This window comes from Corvus cornix, chromosome 9, assembly GCF_000738735.6.
Source record: "Corvus cornix cornix isolate S_Up_H32 chromosome 9, ASM73873v5, whole genome shotgun sequence".
NCBI classification, from domain to species: Eukaryota; Metazoa; Chordata; class Aves; order Passeriformes; family Corvidae; genus Corvus; species Corvus cornix.
The window spans coordinates 25,229,618-25,251,235 of NC_046339.1; the positions used below are offsets into that span (position 1 = coordinate 25,229,618).

The window sequence follows — 21,618 nt, forward strand, 5'->3', positions numbered from 1 at the left end:
TAATTTTGGAGTTCAAATAAACACCAGTAAGCTGAGATTGGAAATTTCTAACAAGAAAGCTTTAATTTTTCTCTGCTGTCTGTAGAGAAATGCATGCATTCACGCTGGTGCTGTTTATGCAGGGGAGATCGAGCCATGGCTGGTTTGCTCTTAACACAAACACTCGGCCACGGAGCCTCCTTTGCCAGTCGGTGCCCACCCCATGCACTCCAATGCACTGCCCTAAATGAGAGGTTTTATTTCTCCCCTCAGCCTAAGGTCCACAGGGACACCTTGTAGGTTTCCCTTTTTAGACTTACTTTCCTTTTTTTTCTATTTGTTTTTGTGTGGAAAATCCCAGTAAAAGGTAATGATAAATGTCCTGCCATTCTTCCCATGACCATGGAAAATAAGTGTGCTGAGGCCTATCTTACACAGTAGCCTTGCATGATGTTTAGCTGATGTCTGAGAGAAGAGTTTGTGTTTGGGCTGATAACCTGACTTTGTTTTAATATCTAATTTTTTTTAGCATATAAGATGTGTGGTTCATAAGTGCTTTCTGGCTTTTAGTGGTATGATCTAATTTCTGCAAGCTAATTTTGGACTGCTCTACACCATGTTACAAATACACAAAAGCCTTTTAGTTTCCAGCTCAGCTGGGAAGCAGGAAAGGAACAGCTCCTCTATTGCTAAATGAAAATGCAGAAATGCAAGCAGCGAAAATGTGCAGTAATTTGTCAAACCTCGAGGACCTCACTTGGCTCATGAGAGTTTGTAGATAATGGACCAGTGGGGAAGATACATATATTAATACATATCTTAATACTGAAATACTCTGGTTTCTGTGTTTAGTACAGAGGGAAGGTGGTGGCACGTGCAGATGTGTGCTCAGGTGACTGCCCTGTCACCTTCTGTGACAGGGCCCTTTTCTGTAGCAAGAGTCATTTGGATCAGTAGGGAAGGGGAAAATAGAGGCTCTAAAAGGCAAAATGATCTCTCAGCAGAAAAATCTGAAATTTAAGACAAAACTACTTGTGCCATATTTTCAGAGCATAAAGAACTGACATTGGTGGTGTTTGTATTCATTACGTGATGGGAAACCATGAAGTATTCATCATCGTATCAGCTCCAAAATACTAATGAAATTTCTTCTGTGACAATCAACTGGAGTATTCCCCTTTTTATACACCCCATCCTTTCCCCAGTCTTTGTTGCTGCCAATGTGATTTGAAACAAACCTGGGTTTTCTGTGCTGTGAACTGTCATGAGCCCCCGAGGTGGGCAGGGACGGAGTGGCAGAGGCTGGTGGGAGGAGGTGATGTCCGAGCAGTTGAGATCTGAGGAGGATGCTGGCCCTGCCTGCCAAAGGTGACTCTCCTGGAACACTTGGAGACTTTGACAGCCGTTCTGAGACCACCCACGGCTCCCAGGCCAGCTCTGTAAGTATTCCACCCAGGAACAAGGATGCCATGGAGCTGCTCTGGCTCTGTGTCAGAGCATTTTAGCCTTGGAAGATTGAGGCCCTTGTTCTTTGCTGTCCCCACCCTGCAATGCTCTTGCCACCCTGCATAGTGAGGGAGAGCAGAGCCCTCGAATGGGCTGCTTGGTCTCGGGGTGAGCTGCCCCAATGGCTCCTGTGTTATTTCCTGTGCCTCGGGATGGCCAGCCCGAGGGAAGGCATTCCAGGAGTGTCCTGGTGGCCTCTGGGAAGGGCTCACCAACAACTGCTCATGTGTGCAGTGGCCTGGCAGGGTCCTGACAGCTCTGCTTGGCTGCCTATGGGTTTTAGGCATAAGTTTGGGAGGGTGGAGCTGCCTTTAGGAGGAGGTGCGCTCTCGCCAGAGTGAGGGAGGCTCTGCTGGGCTTTGCAGTCTCTCTACACACTTGCTCTTGTGAAGGAGTTTGTTTTTTTTTTGTTTTTTTACTTGACTGGACAAAATTTTTGTTACACCAGTGAAATTTCTGAGTTGTTTTGTGCTTTGAAGAGTTTTAAGGATTCCTGCCGATGCTTTTCCTGAGAGAAGCCATGCCCTACCACAGAGTCCTTCGCCTGGTCCTGCTAACGCTGTGCAGCATCCTGGTCCCTGCTGTGCTGGCAGGTAAGGAGCTTTGTTTGCATTTAAAGCCCAAAAGCATGGAAGAGCACTGCCTCTCTCTCTTCTTCCTTCCCTGAAAACATCTCTAAATACGTATTGAATTATAAACGATTAATGGAAACTAGCTTTGGTGGCTGCTGGTGAGCAAGATTATCTTTTCAGTGGAGAAAATCCTTTCTAAGTTTTCCTAAGCAGAACAGCAGTAGCACCTACATGAGTGTTGGTGGCCAAGGGTCAGTGGACACATCAGTCAGCAGGAGATGGAAAACCTCTCAGCAGCTGATGGGACAGGCTGTCCCTCGGCTTTTAATGGCAGGAAGAAGTTACATTTATGGAAGGGAACATTTTTCCTTGGCTAAAGCACGTGTGCCAATTCCTGGTTCCTTCTGTGCTCTCTACTACAGCAGAGCACAACAGCTGCTTTAGGCAGAAATAGGAAAGTGTCCATGAAAACTTCAGTCCAAAGCCAAGGTGTGCATCCTTATGGGGTCACTCTGGAGCTTGGGCACCAAGGCAGTGCTGGGAAGGTGCCTGGCTCTGACTTGCATTCAGTGAGTGATGGGAAGAAGAATGGGAGAGATGCCTGTTGTGTAGGGCACTGTTTTTCTGGGGATCGTTACAAATTTCAGCCTTATCTGCTCCTGCCTTCAGCAGAGCTGTGCTGGCTGCAGGGGGCCAAGGGCACAGGCAGCTTCAAAGGCTGCAGGTCTGAGGTGGGTTTTACAGCTGGGGAAAAACTGACTTCCAAACTCACTGCACTGATGGGCTCTGAGCGTACAGGTGGAAACTCCTGTGGGGAATTGCTCCCCCCAAAGCCTTTCTTGCAGTGGAGGTGAGGCTGAAGAGATGGCTGGAGCCAAGATAACAGGCAGGAGCACAGCATTTGTTTTCCCGAATTCCTGTTTGTCCTGCTTTCCAAGACCTGGAACAACCTTGTTTTGCAGTTCTCTCCCAGTTTCTTCTGAGCATCTTGCCTCGCAGGGAGATCCTGGCCAGCTGTCTAGCAGATCAAATTATGAAATTACTTCTTTTTAAAGGGGCTTTCATATGGGTAGGGGAATTTACCACTGTGCCTAGCTGGAACATCTGTGGGTGCAGGAGCAGAATTAGTGCAGCTGGTATCCTCTCCTTCTAGAACAACCTTCTTGCTGGGAAACCTTCAAAGTAACTAAGAAATGAGCACTAAAAAGTGGATACTTTCCTTCTCAAACCATGAGCTTTTTTTGTACAGTGGAACATTAATCATTTTAGCACAGTTTCAGTTTGTGCCTTGCTCTTGCTCGCGGAAGCATTGACCGTGCTCTTCCCCCATACCAGGTAAGGTCTTTTCTTAATCATTTCCAGTATTTCACTCTGCAGGAAGTGATTAATTTCCAGTGAGAATTCAGTCTGCTTCCTCTCCATGCTGGGATCTCTTCTATGCTGTTTTAAATTTCCATTATTTGGTGCATTTGCTCTGCTCCCCCTCCTTGCCAGCTTCTCCATGTGCTTGCTCCAGCATTGCAGCTGTGGTTTGTGCCTGGCGCTGCCTTTCCGTGTCATTTTGCTCCTGTGACACACTCCCAAGTTTACTTCATCCTGTTACTGGGTGAGTCGTGCTCGTGCAGTGAGGCTTGAAGGGCTTTGTACTGGGGAATGCAACATTCAGATCTTGGGGTGTAGGAGAGACTCCCTGCTTTCTCTGCAGTGTTTCAGAGACTTCAGGCCTCTAACAGGTTGTTTCCTGTTCCCTCAGAGAGGACAGGAGAGAACTCTCCTGGACAAGTAAGCCATCCCAGGAGCAGAATGATTCTCGACATGGAGAGTTCCTGCCCCCAGTACAGGTGTTTTGAGGAACAGTGGAACTTTTTCTGCCTTTTATCCTGTTAGAAAAGGAAATTTCCTGCCTGGTGCAGACAAAGAGGGGAAGGGCACACACAGGGCCCTCTGGTCTCAGCACATACACACACAGCCCTGCCTTTCTGTGAACAAGTATACTTAGCATCCATCAGAACCGCAGCTCTGCGTTGCTGCACACGGGAGCTCCCGGCCTTGCCTGCCACAGGCTGCCCTTTGTGCTCCTCATGAAGGCTTCCTTTCAGCCCTGCCCTGGCCCTGTGCCTGCTCTGGCCACCTGAGGCTGGACAGCCCCTTGCTGGCCTCGGAGTTCACCAGCCCCTGCCCTTTCGTCTCAGCTCCTCTGACTCTCCCCAGCAGAGCCCTCCAGGAGCAGGCTCTGCCTTGGAGAGGGCTGCAGCTGGCGCTGGCCATGCAGACCCCAGGTCCAGGATGAGTCTCCTCTCCCTGTTGGCTGCTTCCCCAGCTGGTCTGGTTTCCTGGACAAGCATGGTCAGGGCTCTGTGACTATTGAAAGTGGGAAGTTACTGAGCTCTTTCCAATATCCCTTTTGTCAAAGGTGGGGAAGCAGTCAAGCATATCTTTAACCCCTTTTGTCCACAACATCTGGGTGCAACAGGAAATGGCCAGCTCAAGGACCTGTGACAAACCTAAGCCTTCTCCACTTCCTTTTTCTCCAAACCCAAGTGGCATGTAGGCCTAGAGCACAGGAGGATTGTGAAGAGCTGTTTTTTACTTTTTTTTCCTATCAGCAAACCCAGTTTCAATTCCTATAATGGATTCAGAGCTCCAAGTGAGATAGAAGTTATTGCAAAGCCTTTGCAAGGTGTTGGCTTCTGAATCGTGTGTATTTGGTATTTAAACTCAGATGTGGGGTCATGAGCTTGTTCGGAGCTAATGTGGAAATAATGTTGTTATGCAGTAGCACATCAGAATGAGCCTGGGGGGAAGAAAGCAGCAGAGCACACAAGCTAAAGGAGAAGATACAGGAAAGCACCTTCACCAAGGATATCTTCCTGTAGCAGCTTGTGTGTCTTTGTTTTCAACTACAGGGGAATAAAAGATGATTAGGAAATTTTCTAAAGCTTAAGTACTAGAACATGGATAGCAGTAAATAGGTTCTGTTGGCAAATTTCAGGAAAAGATGTGGTTGTTCCAGCAGATCTGTCCAGACTTAAACCAGGACTTCGTAAGCCATTACCCAACCTTGCTCTTCTCCAACTCTCCTTATAAATTCCTGACACTGGTATCAACTCCTGAATAAGGACCTAGGTTGGAGGTGAAGAGTAAGGACGATGAGATGCTGAAGGCAGCTTGTGGTGAGGAAGGGTATTGGCCACTGGCAAGTAACCTCCAGGGACAGTGCTGTGACACGGGCACATCTGCCTGCCTTAAGGTTTTGCAGTCGGCCTGTGGGGAGGGTCTGGTTCCTTCAGATTTGGTTGGCTTCCCCCAGGGCTGTCACTTGTAGAGACTCTTTCCAGTCTTACCTTTCAGTCACCAAGCACTTGGGGCACTGGCTACCATGTCACTCTGCTGGCAGTTCACCCCACCTTCTTTCTGAGCATGGAAATAGCAGTTTTGTCAAGTTGCCTTTGCCATCATCTAGAGCTCCCTACAGCCCATGTGTCTGGAGTCCCACTGGCCCCTGCATCACTTGGAAAACTCATCGTGTATTTCCTTATGGTAACTGAGATTTTCTTCTGGTTTCCTTACCTCTGTTATAACCAACTTGTGCTGGGGAGAGGGAGAAGACACTGTACAGCAAAGAGGTTTCCCTAAAATAAGACAATTTGTAGTGTTAACATGTGGGAATGAAGAACTGTCATCATCCACCTGGCCTTCTGCAAAACACTCTAATAATTTTAGTCCATTTTGTCCAATTCTGTCTCCAGTAAAACTCCAATAAGATTATTGCATGTATTTCTCCTAAGTGTTCTCCAACTGTATTTCTCATGAAAAGGCTTTTAGTGTTAGTCTGAAAGCAACAGTTGCCCTCAGCTTGTGCTTCAGTGCTGAGACAGGGCTAATGGTGTGGAAGAGCTCATTTGTGCTAGGGGCTGGAGGCTTCCCTCCCTCCGAACAGGCGGCACTGAGGCACAGAGCCTCAGCAGTGGTGGGTCACTCGTGTGCCTCAGCAGCCTGGCAGCCCCTCCATGTGCCCCTGGCTGCCCCTGCCCAATCCCTCCAGGGCAAGCAAACCATGTGAGTGCACCACGGGGGTTTTCTAGAGGTAGGACTCGTCCTGAGACTGATGGCAGCACAGCTAAGGTATGTCTCTCTCTCAGATGTTAAACATGTGATCTTGTGATGGATGATATATTTTGAGTGTGTTTCTTGCTAGTTCTTTATTTCTACAAAGTTCTTGGGTGAACAGGAAAGCCGTGCACTACCTTACCTTTGATATTTAGTTTCCAGCTCTTGGTTGCACTCCCTCCCTGGAGATGGCAGCGTGTTTGGGTGTTTTTCCAAGTTAAAAATGCTGTTTCTTGCCCCATGGCCATGGAGCTTCCCTGCAACTTGCCCTTTCCCTGGGAAGGCTGCTGCTGGGTCTAGAGCTGTCACTGAGGCATTTGTTGAGGTTCACAGGCCACATCCTCCTTGTCACAGTCAGGATGACAGTGACGGTGTGGGCAGGCAGGCCTGGCCCCTCTGGTGCTGCTTTCCCTGTTGATCGTGTTCAGATCCTGGTCTCTTGGTCATGCACAGAGAAACTGAGCCTGGGAGGAGCAGGACTTGTGGTCACCCAAAACATTGACAGCAGAGCAGAGAACTGAATGTCCTGAACTGGGTCCCCTGCCTGTACATAGGGGCTCTCCAGATTCTGTCCAACAGGTGACTGGAAAAGGCCCTCATGTCTCACTTGGAGACATGAGACCTTACTAATAGTGTGCGTATGTTGGGTTTTGGTACCTGACATAAACTCTGTCCTTCCCATCACTCTTCTTGCTTTTGCCAGGGGACTGAAATGGGATTGTGGCATTTGATGTGGCTCCATTGATGTGTCAGCCAGTGGCAGTGTGGCTGACACTCACTGGGACCGTCAGGGAAGCAGGTGTGACACTTCTGCTTGTTAAAGAAACCTGCTGGATGCATGAGAATAGTTGGATGGGTGCTTGGGCTTCTTAGCTGGCAGGAGTGGAGGCACGTGAGGACGCGAGTTTTTGGGTTAGGAGGGAAAATCAAAGGCGATCCTTGGAGAGAACAGTGCTGGTTATGAGCAGATGTTCTCCCAGGCTGCAGCAATGGGCTCTGGAGGAACCTGCCTCTTGTTTTGTGTTCCCCCATGCTGTGTGCCCATGGCAAGGCCCTCGGCACCTGCTCCAGCAGCATTGAGGAGCAGGAGCTGAGGAGGGGACCAGCACTGAGCCCTGGCTCCTGGGGAGCTCAGCTGTGGGTATTTCACTCGATGTGTGTGCAGGAATTGGCTGCTGCCTCTGAGCTCACAACTGTTCCTGAGGCACCAGACCCAACTGAAAGGGGTTGTGTTTCCCTGGGCTGAAGTGCTGTTAGGGTAAAACCACAAAAACTCCGGACAGCAAACGCATGTTTAGCACACTCTGCCCGTTCTGTGCGGGCAAACGGAAAGTGTGTGTCAGTCAGATGAGGGGCATTAACAAAATACATATCCAGCAACCATCCAAGTTTTTAAAAAATCACGGAGATCATAAACAAATTCGACTGTTCCCTCTGTGTTTGGCTATCAAAAACAAGCTCTGTGCCCTGCTTAAAGAGAGCTGCCATAAATTTTTCAGGAGTTAGATGCACTGAGAACTGGAGGGACTTTTTGGCACCTCTGGGTCTGGTGGCACCTGTGGGACCTTTACACTGTGGTTTGAAGAGATAGTGCTCTCTCCTCATCCCTTTGAGAGGGGATTGGGAAGCCCCAGCCCAGGTCATACAGTCTCCCTGGATGGTGCCTGCATCTGTTAAAGATCATCTGAGCTAACACCAGTCTCTAGTCACATGCAAGGCATACGCCCAGCTCTGGAGAGAAAAAACTTCCTTGGGAAAGGAAGCAATGCTTTCCTCCCAGCACTGCGTTCCTCTGCCAGGTGGGGACAGTGGCAGCGTTGGTTCTGGTCCCGGGGGTGTTGACAGAGTCAGGAAGGTCATGGCTGGAGTGTGACTCTTCTGTGTGGAGCTTCTCCCTTACAAAAGCAGCCTAGAACCAGGGCTTCCAAAGCATTCTGTATGTTTGGTCTGTTCCTAAACCAACAGCTTCCCCATGCCAGCTAAATAGTCCAGCTCTGCTCAGCTTCTCTTCTGCATTAACTACATTTGCTCACTGAATTCTGTATTTCCTCCTTTTCCATCCTCTGGCAGTGAAGTAACAGGATTTAAACTAGAGACATCCAATGGAAATGGCAGTTTGTGGAGGAGCCATGGAATGGGATACGAGCCTTCAGCTCTGCTGGTTGGTTTTGCAGCAGAGGTTGGGAAGGGCCCTGCAAAGGCTCAGGTGTTTGTGGGGAGCCCTCGTGGAACACAAACCTCTGTGTGCTTGTACAGGGGAGCCGAGATGCCTCCTCTGGTGCAGAGACCATGGATGTACCAAGTGTGTGAGGACAGGGTGTTCTCTGCTATACCCAGCTTAGGCTGGGTGTCCCTGCCTGGATCTAACTGGCACAGGACTTATTTGTCTCTCTCGATGCTTCTTGGGCCAGAGTTAAACTTAGCAGCTGTCTCGCTGGACACCCTGCAGCTTTCCTGCCTGTAGAAAGAGCTTTCAAAACTAGTCTAGAACTTTGTTATGTTCCCAAGATTGTGGGCAGCCTGGAATAGCTCTGGGGATGGTGGGAGCTACTCTGATGCAAGCCCCTGCAGTAAGTTCTCAGCGGGCTTGTACAGGCAGAAGAGGTGAGTGTTTTGGCCCTCCTGTTCCAGGGAGGGATCTTAAGGGAGAGCAAAGTGTGGTGGAGCCCATTAGTGAGGATTCTTTGCTCTCCTCCCACAGTGCCTTCTGTCTGCAGGAGGCAAGGAGGGTGCTCCAGGCACTTAAAGCTGGGGCTGGCACTGCCAAGATGTGCTGCTGCCACCTCTCTTCCTGGGCTACAGAGAGCCTGGGACAAGTCTTCAAGTGCCCCTGTACACCAAAGTTCACATGCCAGAGTTGGGGTGCCTGGGGATACCTCTGTGCCTTGCCCCAGGGAGCCTGGGCTGCTTGCTCCAGCTCTTCTGACTCCCTCTTTCCCAGACCTGATAACATTGTGTCAGTTCAGGTGGGGCCTGGCAGTGGGTGTTGTTCGTTTTTCTTCTCCCTGCTTTTTTCCCCATCCCGGTGCAACATTCCCAGCGGTTTCAGCCAGGAGCTGTGGAATGTCTCCTACTCCCGCCAGGGCCCACCTGAACAAAGCTGGGCATTGACAGGGAGCACTCGGTGAGCCACACACAGACAGGGAGGGCTCTCTGGCTTGGTCTCTGACCCACGGCAGGAAGGAATAACAGGAGACACACAGAGCCCGGCCAGGCTTTCATCTCTCCGGTGTGGCGGGGGTGCAGCAAGGGGAAGTTGAGGCTCTGGGGTCCTGTCTGGGGGAGCCATGTTCTGAGCTGTGCCAGCACCTCGGGCATCCTGCACTGCACGGGCTGGTGGTGCAGGACAGAAGGGCCCTGAAATGCTGTGAATTTGACCAGCACAGGTGGCCTGGTGGCCTCTGTCTGTTGGCAGTGTGACAGCCCTTCCCAGCCCAGTCCCAAGGGCATCCACGACCAAACCAGCTGTGGATGTTCATGTGGGGCCTGTTTGTGTGCGAGCAGAGGTTGCAGGGTGTTGGGGGGGCTCTGTGTTGTCCCGTGTGTGCGCTAGGTTGCTACAAAAGCATTGCCTTTGGCTGCTCTGGGTACGGCTGTTGAGCAGAGGTGGTGCCCCCTCGGAGGAGGGCTCCTGCCATACAGGGGTTCTTAGCCCTCGGGTCACCCTTCATTCACCCCGGGGGCAGCTGGAAGGCAGGTGGAGTCCAGGGACCTGCTGAGCTGTGGTTGTCACTAGTAGCCTGAGCGGGCCCCCCATGCCCATGGGTGCTTGTCTTCCAGCAGAGTACCCGCAGGGCCCGGTCCCCACCCTCTGGAACGAGCCGCCCGAGCTGCCCTCCGGAGCCGGCCCCTTCGACGCTGCCGCCACCACCGCCCGGCTGTCGGACGCCACGACCTTCCCCCCGTACACCTCCGAGCTGGAGCCCGAGGACACCACCCACCTGCACCGCCTGGACGCCGGGGACGGTGAGCGGCTTCGAGAGGGACTGCCCGCGGCTCGCTCCCGCGGCAGCCAGGAATGTCCTCACGGTGGATTTGCTCCCTGTGGGCTTGTCACCTCCCGGGAGGGGTTAAAGCCACACTGCTGGGGAGGGGGAGGGTTGCCTGTACTGCCTGCTCGTGGAAATTTCTCTGCTGAGAAGCCTCTGCTTGCGGAGCTTTTGCTAGCCCCAAGATGGCTCCAAGACCCTTCTTCCTGCCCCATGACCTGCCACGGCAGGCACCTGCCCTGAAAAGAAAACCCTGAGTGCAGGTACGGCTCTCCAGGATAGAGCGGGCCTGGAGCTTCCTGAACAGGGACCATGAGTGTCTTTCCTGGCTCGTGGCTCCTGACTGAACCAAGTACCAGCTGGGATGTGATCCTGCCAGAAGCAAAGCAACTCTCCCAGTGTGGGTGTTAGCAGGAAAGCTGGGCACCACTGACCCCCTTTGTGGCAGCTGTCATTGTCCCTGGGATCTAGCTGAGGTGGTGGTGGCTGGCTACAGCCCCCTGCCCAAAGGTGCACCCGACCACACCTGGGCTGCATGAGGGCATGGGACATGGCTGGTACAGGGAGCTCTGGGACAGGAGTGTGGCCTGATGCCTGGGGACATGCGGGGTGTGGGGTGATCCTTGCAGCCCTTCCCATCTGGGCCCCACTGCCTCTGCTGACCTCACGCCTTGTTCTCTGTCCCAGCAGGCTCGCTGGGGCCCGGAGCTATTGGTGCCATTGTCATTGCCTCCCTCCTGGGTACATCTGTGCTTGTGGCCTTGGTCGTCATCACACTGAGAAAGTTCTCTGCCTCCTGAACTCAATAAAAGATTTTTCTGTTACACAACCAGCCCGTCTCCAGCCCTCGACTGCTCCTGAGCTGTCTGCCTGGGGCCCTGGGAGAAATGGTGCCTCGGATACAGGAAAAGCACTGCAGCCCCTGTGCTGGGCAGCCAGGCTGCACCGGGTGCTCATTGCCCGTGGGGTGTGTGTGTGTGTGTGTGTGTGCGTGCATCTTCTGGGTGACACAGACCTGGCAGGGCCTGTCAACCCCACTCAGGAGAGGAACCTGTGGCAGTGCGTGGCTTTGAGCTGGGAGGCCCTTCTGGATCTAGTCTGGCTGATGGTAACAGTGTTGGGCATCACCCTGCACAGCTTTCCTAGGGAAGGGTTGTTCATGGGTGTTAGCCACCCCAAGTTCGTGTGCAGCCCCATTTTCACCCACTGCATTTGGGCCAGTTGCACCGGAGGGGTCTGGGAAGGAGACAAGTGTTCAGTCCAGGGGAGGAAGGAGACACACACGTGTTTTGGCGCTGGCTTGCTCAGCTACATTTTATCACACAGAAAAACGAGACAACAAGAAGTTCCCCTCAGTTCGCTGAGGCAGCCTGGCAAGGGCTGGGGGGCTCCAGTCTGTGCTCGTGGGCCCCAGGCCTGGCCCTGTACAACACTGGAGACCACTGAGATGAAGGCGTGCAGGGCTGGGTCTGAGGAAATAACACTGGGTGCCACTCGGCGCCTGAAAATGGCATGGCCTGTGCCTGGGGTCTGGAGTCCTGTGGAATCACAACAGAGCGGGAGGGGCTGGAGCAATCCCAGGGCTTGGTGGTGAGTGACGGGACAGGGCACAGCAGCACTCAGCCCCTCTCCCTGGAGCAGTGCAGCGAGGCACTGGCAGCCTGGCACTGGGGAACTGGTGAAACATCTGATGGGCAAGGGAGCATTTCTGTGCTGTGAGAAACATGCCAGGCAGGCTTGTGGGGCTGCAGGGCCTGGGCTCGACTGGGCTGGCTGCTGGGCTGCAAAGCTGGATGATGTGGAATGTGGTGATTTCTCATGTAATTTTAAGGAATTCCTAGAGCTGGAGCTCGTCTGGGGTTTGCACTAGTGAAGTTGTGGCTGTTGCAAGGTTTGGATCCTGAGCTGGAGGTCTGGTTGTCTCAGAAAGCCGACTCTGGGGTGCTGCTGGGACGACCTGGCTTGGGGTGTCCCCATTAAATCTGCCCAATGCACCAGACTGGAGGCTGCGAGTCCTTCCTGGCCCAGCTCTGGGGCTGGGCAGTGAGTGGGAACTTCTGGCTAGTGTGAACTTGCTACAGGTGGCCAGGGCAGCACAGCCCTGCTGGCTGTTGTCACATGCTAATATGGTGGCACTGATCTGGGCCTGAGTGAAGAATGCCTTCTCTCCCCCTTCAGTGCTGTGGCTCCTACCACTTTGGTCCTGGGGGCTGGCTCTGGCCTGGCTGTCCCAGGGCTGTGGTGTCAGTAGGGACAGCCCTGGAACCTGCCTCAGCTGTGTTCAGCCTCACACTGCACACCCCATGTGGTCCAAAAAGCAGCTCCAGAGCCTCCCCTTACAGCTTGCCAGTGCCCTGCTTCTTCCCCATGCTCCTGCTGGCATGGCTGTGCTCCTGTCCGTGCCCATGGCTACTGTGTGGTTCCATTGGCGGCTGCTCTCCGTTCCCTTTCCGAGCAGAACTGTGGCACGGCCAGAGCATGCATCAGCACAGGCCACGGTGCCTGGAAGACAATCCTTTTCAGTGTTACAGAAAGGTGCCAAATAATTGATTTTCCTAGTGAACAGTGGCCACAGCTTGGGCTCAGCCACGTGTGGGACTGTTGAACAAGAGGCGGCTGCTGTGGGTCTGTCTCCCACGCTGCTCTCAGTGCTGTGCCTGGGGCTTCCTGCGTTGCTCAGTGCCACAACTGGAAGGAGTGATGAGCCGGCTCTGCTGGCCACAGGACTTGCATATGTACAGAGAGGTGAGCCTGTACAGGGAGGCTGGTGGGGGTGGGTTACGAGCATGCAGGCAGCGGTTGCTGGGCCTCCCAGAGCACGCAGGACAGCAGCTCCCAGGTCGGGGTACTCGCCTGCTCCGTAGCAGCCCAGGCTGCCGGTGCTCCCGTGGTTCATGGGGCGTGCGAGACGACGCTGGCACAGCTACCCCTGCTCTGGCCTTGGCAGCAGGGAGTAGCAGGGACCACAAGTGCAAGATCAACCAGGAAAGGCCAGGATGCTGCGCTCCTGCGGTGGCCCTGAAGAAGGAGGCGGGCTGTGGAAGAGGGGGCTGAGCCTTGGGGCAGGGCCCAGATTATGCTTCGAGGCTGTCAGGCAGGCAGAGATGTGGGTCAGGGCTGGCAAGGCTGGGCTGCTGCTGGAGCAGAGCTGGATGTGGAACACTGCAGAGCTTTTGACTGGAAGCAGATCAAGGGTCTGCCTGTGGGAATGAGCCCAGCAGCTTCACAGCAGGACTAGGGTGGTGGAGTTCCTGGAGCTCATCCCAGCCCATTGCCAATGAGCTCTGAGAGACAGCAAGACTGCTCCTTGACCTCAGTTCTACCCATGTGAAATGCTGTGTTCAGAGCACTCCAGACTTGGAGGGTAGCAAAGAGCTGTTAGTGCTCAAACTGGGTGATACTAATTGCTTAGTGATGTTTGTGGCCACTGCCTTTCCTAAGCAGCCTGAGCCAGCCCCAGCCAGCACATGTGGCTCATCTGGCCAGCACCCAGTGGCCTTCAGGCAGCATCCATTGAACTCGTGCTCTTTGGGGCTTTACAGAACACTTGGAAAAGGGATATTTTACAGTTTAAAGCGCTGATCTCCAGGAAAGGACCAGTGCTTCCAGGGGGCCTAGGAACGACAGTCTGTTTGTTCATGGGTGGTGTGCCTCGTCCGGTGCACCAGGTCCCCCGTGGTGTCCCACAGCTGCCACCTCCTCCCAGGTGGCAGCCTCTGTCTCCTGCCCCTCTGAAGCACTCCAGATGCTTGGGGATGCCGGCAGTCATTGGCGGTTTCTGCTGCCCAGTTTCCTCCTCTGACTGTCATCTGACTTGTGCACCCGGAAACACTCCTTCAGGTTCTGGGCTCGGATTTTGGGGTTCAGGATCTCCTCCCCCATAGAACTGGGGAACCAGCCCCTCTCCTGGTCGTGAAGACGTTCCCCAAATATCCAGCCTGAGCATAGACAGAGACAGGCATAAGTGGGGAAGGACTGGCTCTTGCTTGTGCACTGGGACAGTTGTGCTGGGAAGAGCCACTGGAGCTGGCAGAGCTTTCTGGAAGCTACTCAGAGGCCTGTGCTGGAGTAGAACCAGGTTGTCCATCCAGCAAGGAGGCCTGCTCACCTGAGCAGCATCGTGTGAGAACAATTGGCTCAAGGGATGCCAGCAGAAAGCAGGCACTGCTGCCACCAAGTGCTCTCTGCTGCCCCTGGAGCCACAGGAGTGGTCCCCAGCAGACACCCAGTGTGACTGAGACCACCTGTAAGAGTTGCCCCAGAGAGCAGGACCATGTGACTGTGAACCATCATGAAGATAAGAATGGCACTGGGTTATATCTGGGGTGGCTGTGCCAGCTCTACCATGCCCACAGCTGCAGCTGGGACAGCTGTGCCAGTGCTGCCACAGCTTAGGCAACTTGGATTGGCTATTAGAAGGCAGTAACTTCCTTCTCTGGCTGCGACACTGATGCCAGAGTCTCTCCCTGCCTAGAGAGAGAGAGACTAGCAGCTGCCTGTCTGGAGCAAAGCCCATCCTTCCACAGGGACTCCCATCCCCATCCCCATCCCCATCCCCATCCCCATCCCCATCCCATCCCCTGTACCGTCATCTGTCTTGTCCAGGATGTTTAGGACATCAGCCAGTTCTAAGGAGAGCTCATCAGGCTGCTGGGCCACATACGGGTGGACACACTGGATCTGTGGGCAGTCTGCCAAGGAACAGGGCAAGAGTGAGGGATGGACTGGGATGGAACCTCTTGAAGGACTGCACAGCTTGGGTGTAGCCCATGAGCTTTGCACCTGGTCCCTCTGATCTGGTCGGGACCCTGGGGAAGCCAGGGAATGCCCCAGCCACAGGGACTGGGGAAGCAACTCTTGGGAAGGGAGCTGGGTTCATGTCACCACCATAGTGCCAGCCATGGGCAGCCTGGGTGGAGGGAGGGTGCCGGTGCAGCCCAGCCCAGGTTGGAAGGGGGTGAAGCCAGGGCCAGGCCTAGAGACATGCAGGTACTGATGGTGGAAAATGAGGGGAGCCCAGGGAGGGGGTTTGGCTTTGGCAAAGGTCCCAGATATGTGGCTGCAGTGAGATCAGGCAGAATAAGGTGCCCTGGGTTAGGGGTGAAGAGCTCCCAGGTCCCATGCTGTGTCTCTTACCAACAAGTCTGGATGTAAATGAAACAAATTTGGTTCTCCGGTTTGGGGCCAGTGAAATCATCCAGCGCTTCATTTCACTCCTGGATAGGGGAGACAAACCAAGGCTGTGAACGTGAAAGAGTTATAGGGGCCCCAGTTCTTCTGCCCAGCCAGTCCTGGACTTCATATTCTTCCTCCCAGCCTTTTCTTGCCTCCCCATCCAGGGTCCTGGGCTCAGTGGTGATGCTGAGCCCCACTGTTGTACACCGCAGCTGGGATGTTACATGTGGCACAGTGCTCCAAGCCCTGCTGCACAGCCCTGGCTGTCCCCCCACAGGCAGCATGGTCCCTCTCTGGGGAGCAGCACTGCTGCTGAGAGCCGGCAGCGAGGTGGGGGGCCTGGCATTCTCTGAGAAGTAACAAGCAAAGGCAGCTCCTGGCTGGGCTGGTCAACAGGAGCAGTTTTTCCTGGAGATAAGCAGTTACAGGAACCATTTATTCCCAGAACTGCTGTGTGGGAACATTTAAAGGGCAGAGCTGATTAATTCCCTTGCAGAAGAACACTGCAGCACACCAAGGGTACCACTTGCTTGGCAGCAAGACCCATGTGAACAGCACGCTGCAAAACCTGGACTTGCAGTTGGGAGGGTGACGATCTCACAAATGCTAGAGAAGTGCCAGGCCTGGCTCCCCTCAGGCTTCCCTCAGCCCCATTAGGAAATGGGGCAGTTCACCTTCACAGGCTCCAGCTCCTGCCTGGAGGGCCAGCTGTGCTGCCAGAGAGCCAGAATTTTCTACTTTCTCAGGCAGTTTTAAAGCCTGAGCTTGACACACACGAAAAGCCATGGGAGTGTCTTCTGAGAAGAGAGGGCCCTGAAAGGGGGATGTAAAGGACAAGTGTTGGTAGATTGATCTGGGGGGTTGGGAATACTTTATACTTCAGTGATGAAGCACAATGCCAAGGACCAGTGGAAACACCTGCAGGTCCAGTGGAAACACCATGAACGTGTGCAGGATGAAGGCCTTGTGCCCAGAGGAGCTATATATAACATGTAGAGGTCAAACCCAGGGTGCTTGTGGCCCTGTCTGCATGCTGGCCCTGCACGCAGATCCTTGCAGGGCTCTATGGATCCGCCCACAGTGCCCAGCTCCGCTCAGCCTGCAAGGAGCCCCCCCACACTCTTATTTCTGTCAGTGCAACTGGTTGTGTCCAAATAAAGTCTCAGCTCCTGGCAGAGCCCACCCAGGACATGAGTTGCAAGCTGCCACTGAGCAAGTCTTGTTGCCTGATGCAAGACCTGCAAGAGCTGTGGAACAGATGCAGAAGTCTCTGTTTGGCACCCACTTATCTCTTCTAATTGTTTAGTTTTTCAGTCTGTGTCCAGTAGTGCCTCCATCATTCCTGCACCTCTGGAACAGCAGCCTTCAGCAGTTGCTATGTCACATTTCAGTGCTCAAGACCTGTTGGCAAGCTATGTTCTGGATCACACACTTGCTGTGGCCACCTAGAAGATGGGACAGGATGCAGAGCATGGACCTGCAACTGCCTCCCCTGAGCTGAGCAAATCCTGGCCTGGTTTATCGTTTGCTTCACAGCCAAGCCTCACAGACGTCACACGTGCGCTTGCCCTGCATAGTGTGACTGACATCTCTATTTTCAGTGCAGCAGAGCTGCAGCCACATGTCTGGGGAGAAGGTGCAGCTGCTCACTCTACTGGGTTGCTCATTGTCCTGATGCTGATGCTGCAGTGGGGGGGGGTCAGGGTACAACCCTGGGGCTGGTGTTCATTTAGGAATATGGATGATGAACACGAGCCTACTGACAGCAGATAACATCAAGCTGGGGATGTGCATTGTCTCTAGGAGCTGTTTAGCTGGTGGCTAGAAAATGTGGGCCTCTTAATGCTTGAGTCAGTGAGAAAGCCATGCCCTGTGCTCCAAAACAATCGGGTCAATGCTAGCACAGCTGAATCATTTGCCCAGCCTGAGCTTGTTGGAGCCTGAAGTGAAAAATCAGTGAACCAGAAAATCTGTATCCAGGGAGACAAGGAGGCCCTGAGCAGCAGAAGGGCTGCACAAGATTGGCACTGGCTGTGGAGGCACAGAGGAAGCAGCCTTTTCTCCCACCTTCACCCACAAGCAGGAGACACTTTGCTTCATAGGGCTGGTCAGGCATGGCCATGATCCTTGTGAGTCAGCGGAGCCATTGGAGTGTGTCAGTGTATATACTGCTTGGTTTTACTTTCCGAATATGCTGCAGGCTGTAAATCAGCTGGGCCCCTGTGCCTGGGCTGATTTCTGACCTCTCTGTCCCAGAACAGGAACTGCCTGCCTGTCCTCCACCCTGGATGCCTCACATGCACTGTACAGGAGAGAAACCTGCCTATGTGACCGGTGCCTTTCAGCAGCCTCGGGGGAGTTATGTTGGGCAGAGAGGTTGGTAGGGCCAGCCCAGCTGCAGCAGTGGGATCCCTCCCTGCCCACCCCTGGAAAGCCTGGACAGCTGGTCCCCATTCAGGCAGGATGAAGGGAGAGAGCGCTGCTGAGCGCTGGCAGGTTGACTGGTACTCACTGGGATGATGCCTTCAGCATGTAGCTGGCCTCCCGGTCATCTGCATTCTCCAGCAGCCTCAAGATGAAGACGTTGGCCAAACTCTGCCCCTGATCTTCTAACTCCTCTACCCGAAGAAGCCCTCGGGGAGCAGAGTCAAACACTTGGTACTTGTCCCTGGGAGAGGTTAGAGAGATTATGAAAAACTGTGGTTATTGCAGGAGACTTTGACTTCAGCCACCCAGAACTGTACTGAGGACACAGACCAGGAGCTGCTGCATAGTAGGAGGAAAAAAAAGATGTCCTGCTGTGGGAAGGGATGAGCGTGTGGCTATGAAAACCCACTGCAAAGCAAGGAACCCACTCCTTGCTCTATGCTGGGCATCCCTCAGCGCCTGGAACAAGTTTCTTGCTCTGTCTGAGCTCCCCACATCCAAAACACAGACGGCGCTCCCTCAAAGGGAGGGAATTAAGTGAGGCTTAATTCATTCCTATTCATAAAGTGCCTCTGTGTTTTCTGGATATGAGTTGCCACAGAAGCAAAACATTTCCCAGTGTACAGACACTGCAGCAACATGTTCATTAGGAACAGTGGGTGGGCAAGGTGCTCCCTACCAGTGGGTCTAGTTCACGCCACAAAGAGTGTGCTGTTCTCTGCTGCTGTATTTCACCAGTGTCTGCTTGCACAAGACACAATCCTCAGCACAACAACATCCTCCTCCTCCTGAGGCAGGTTATACCATGTCAAATATAACTGCTGGCCTCAGGCCGAAATTTATACCACTCCCTGCTACTCTAACATTCTAGTCGGCTTTCTTAGAGTTTTAACTGACTAAATCTGAGCTGCTCTTCAGGCAGTGATAAGTCAAAAATCACTTCTTGACCAGAAGACAGGTCTCTGGGGTCAGCCCACCAGCCAATGTAACTCACTGCCACCCTGCAGAAACTGCTGGATGCATGGTCGCTTACTGTCGCTGTTGCACGCAGGGATGGTGAAAAGAATTACAACATAAGGCAGGTCAGATGATATGGCCGAAGCAACAGCTAAGACCACGTTTAATGGAAAGCTCATCTTTTATAGTGTGGTTCACAATAAAGAAATTACATGATTGGCCTATTCACCCATCACCTCTCAAGGTGATAGGTTGAGTGGTATAACGCCCATCTGTAAATATTTTTCCATGTACCCAAAACAATATGCAGTTCTCATAACAATTATGCAGCTGCGAAGAGTTTACTTTTCTCTAACTGCTTTCTCATGAGAAACTGCGTGAGAATGAAAGCTTCTCACAGGAAAGCTGTGAGAAGCTTGGGAGAAGGTCTCTACTAGCTTTTTAGCATCCACAGCTTACCCTGCTGGCAGACCTGGCCTGGGATCTGTGTAACTCCTGTTGGCCATAAATTTTCAGCTGGAGAGAGCTGTGCCACCCATGAAGAGTCAGCTGTGCTCAAAGGCAAGGTGACTGCTGGAGGGAGGTGTACATGTCAGGCCACCCTCCCTGTGCCTGAGGGACAGGACGGGGTCACAGCATCACAGCTTGGATACACCTGGGGCAATAGAACTAATGAAGTATTCCATGTACTACCTGAATTTTGCACTCACCCAGGAATTTGCCGGCAAATCACCAGCAGATCATTGAAAAGGAACAGGTAGATTTCTCTGAAGAGTTTCTTGGTGCGAAGCGTTCGTGATGTCTTTGGACCATTCATTTGCTGCAGTTCCCCCTGCTTCAGCAGCCAGCGGGAGTGAGAGATGATGGGTACAGACTAGAAGGGAGGAAAAGATGGCAAAGTTTAGGAGAGCAGCAAAACCCCACGGATTCAAGTGGTTGTGATGCTGAAAGCAACAAGAGATGCACAATAAAGGGTGGTGAACTCCCATCAACCATCTCCAGAGGCTGGAGCAGAGCTGCGAGGAGAGGGCAGTGTGCTCTGCCATCTACACAGCCCAGCACAGTGTGACAGAAGTCAGACAGGGGCACAGCAGGGGCCTGAGGATGGGCAAACATTTAAGGATGGCAATGCGGGAGTGCCAAGTGCTGGAATGAAACAACAACCTATGCCCTGATCTCTTTCTGAGAGATCATGTCACCTGGGCTGAACTTTCCTCGATAGGGAGATTGACTTTCAAAACCACGGATTTGGCCTTTTGGCTACAAAACACCCCAGGTTAAACAGGTTTCTTCTGGTTGGGTTTGTCCCAGTCAGGAGGAGATACTGTCCACGCACCCACCACAGCACTTCTGCTAGAGTTTTAACACATATTGTTCTAAAACCAAGAAGCCCAGGACAAAGCACATCTTGTACTAGAAGAACACTACACTTCCAAATGACTGAAATATTAAAAAAGATCTGTATTACTGCAACTCTTTCCACCTTTGCTCCCAGTGCTCATCATATGCATGGTGGCACAATCTTTCTTTTCACCTCCTTGCACTCTTCTCCCCAGAAGTTCCCAAGAAGTGCCAGTTCCCAAGGCAGATCTGCTCCAGAGATGAACCAGCTCCTGCCTGTCATTACAGCCTCTGCTGTACAAGAGGTGGAGGCAGCTGTGTAACTCCCCTAACCTACTGCTGTCCTGTGGACTGTGGTCCAGCCCTGACACACTGATAAAGTGCTCTATAAAAATCAAATATTTTTGTTTTCAGTTGTTCAGGTACATAAAAAGATTGCTGGGAAGCTAAATATGATCCTTAAAGTTTGTGAAGCAGACAGACCTGAGAAGCATCTCTATAGCATTCAAGAAAAGAACTGACAACTTCAGACTCAGCACTGGAATTCCATGGTATATATCACCTGAGATCTGGTCAGACACCCCTAAATACTGATTCAGTAATTCCCTCAGTGGAGCCAAAACAGATCAGCAGGAGGTATTTTGAGACTGTACACAATGCATAAGTACAGGAAAGAATTAAAATGGTGGGACAGTCTTTGTTTGGGTATTTTTCAGTTTTAAAGTGTTTCGCTTTGTAGCTTTCATCTACCTTTAACATAACTTGTATGTAAAATAACAATTGAAAGCTGACCTGCATTTTGAAGAGAGGTGAAAGGGAAGAGCCAGACCTGAGTGCTGGAGCACAGTGCACAGGAGAGGTGATGCCAGTGTGTCCCACCTGTGTACATGCACACCATGCTAGCCTTGGTGCTGCCCCAGCCTCTGCAGCAGGTGTGCACTGAGCACACACGGGTGCTGTGCCTGCAGCAGCCCCTTTGGAGGGGCCCTTTCGAAAGCTGTCTGCAAAGTGCAGGCAGTGAACCAAAACTGCCCAGCCTGTGCTTATACCTTGATCTTGAATTCCAGTTTCTTCTGGATGCTGATCATCTGCTCTGTTCGGCTCATCTTCCGGACACCTTCATTACATGCTTTCACCACCTGGGAAAAGAGAGCACAAAGGTTTGTTTCTGCTGGCCTTAAGCAGGTAAGTGATGAGGGACAGTGTGAAAAGGGTTGACCATGATCAGGTAAGTGTCCTGCTGTAACAGGAATTGACCAAGCCACACTCTTTTATCAGCACTGTGTTTGCATGAAAAAGAGAAGGGAAAAAAACCCCAAAACCAGAACAACCAAAAAGCTCCCAAAGACCCAGAAGGTGTTGCAAGTGGAAGCTGACCATCAGAGGACATGTTAGGTGACTACATTCAGTTACTGAACCAGACAGTATAAAGCAGTGCTTCTGCTTGCACAGCAAAAGGAACAGCTCGTTTTCCAGATCCCGACACACCATGTATCTCGTTGTCCCCGTTCCCAGCACTTGAAATGAGGTACATGTGCAGTATCATCTTCAAGGAGAGAATG

The 21,618-nt window shown here is 52.4% G+C and overlaps 2 protein-coding genes across 6 annotated transcripts in view; one reads left to right on the forward strand and one right to left on the reverse strand.

Annotated features, from left to right (window-relative positions):
• The first annotated feature begins 129 nt into the window (after positions 1 to 129).
• Positions 130 to 10,988, forward strand: SNORC (secondary ossification center associated regulator of chondrocyte maturation). 3 transcript variants are annotated; one of them, XM_039557242.1, is made up of 3 exons: positions 130 to 2,078; positions 9,948 to 10,133; positions 10,847 to 10,988. In XM_039557242.1, the coding sequence occupies exons 1-3, from the start codon at positions 1,985 to 1,987 to the stop codon at positions 10,954 to 10,956; spliced, it is 390 nt and encodes a 129-aa protein (XP_039413176.1). In that variant the 5' UTR covers positions 130 to 1,984; the 3' UTR covers positions 10,957 to 10,988. The 3 variants fall into 3 exon arrangements, with proteins under 3 accessions (XP_039413176.1, XP_039413174.1, XP_039413175.1); XM_039557240.1 differs by having other exon boundaries at positions 130 to 1,418; positions 1,965 to 2,078; positions 9,948 to 10,939; XM_039557241.1 differs by having other exon boundaries at positions 9,951 to 10,939.
• A 453-nt stretch (positions 10,989 to 11,441) lies between these two features.
• The window catches only part of NGEF (neuronal guanine nucleotide exchange factor), a 48,704-nt gene continuing 38,527 nt past the window's right edge, over positions 11,442 to 21,618 (reverse strand). For all 3 annotated transcript variants that reach the window (XM_039557234.1, XM_039557235.1, XM_039557236.1), the window contains 6 exons: positions 21,106 to 21,195; positions 19,426 to 19,589; positions 17,844 to 17,999; positions 15,293 to 15,372; positions 14,743 to 14,847; positions 11,442 to 14,094 (listed from right to left, as the gene is read on the reverse strand). In XM_039557234.1, coding sequence (XP_039413168.1) covers positions 13,922 to 14,094; positions 14,743 to 14,847; positions 15,293 to 15,372; positions 17,844 to 17,999; positions 19,426 to 19,589; positions 21,106 to 21,195 — 768 coding nt within the window. In that variant the 3' untranslated portion in view covers positions 11,442 to 13,921. The remainder of the gene's footprint in view (positions 14,095 to 14,742; positions 14,848 to 15,292; positions 15,373 to 17,843; positions 18,000 to 19,425; positions 19,590 to 21,105; positions 21,196 to 21,618) is intronic.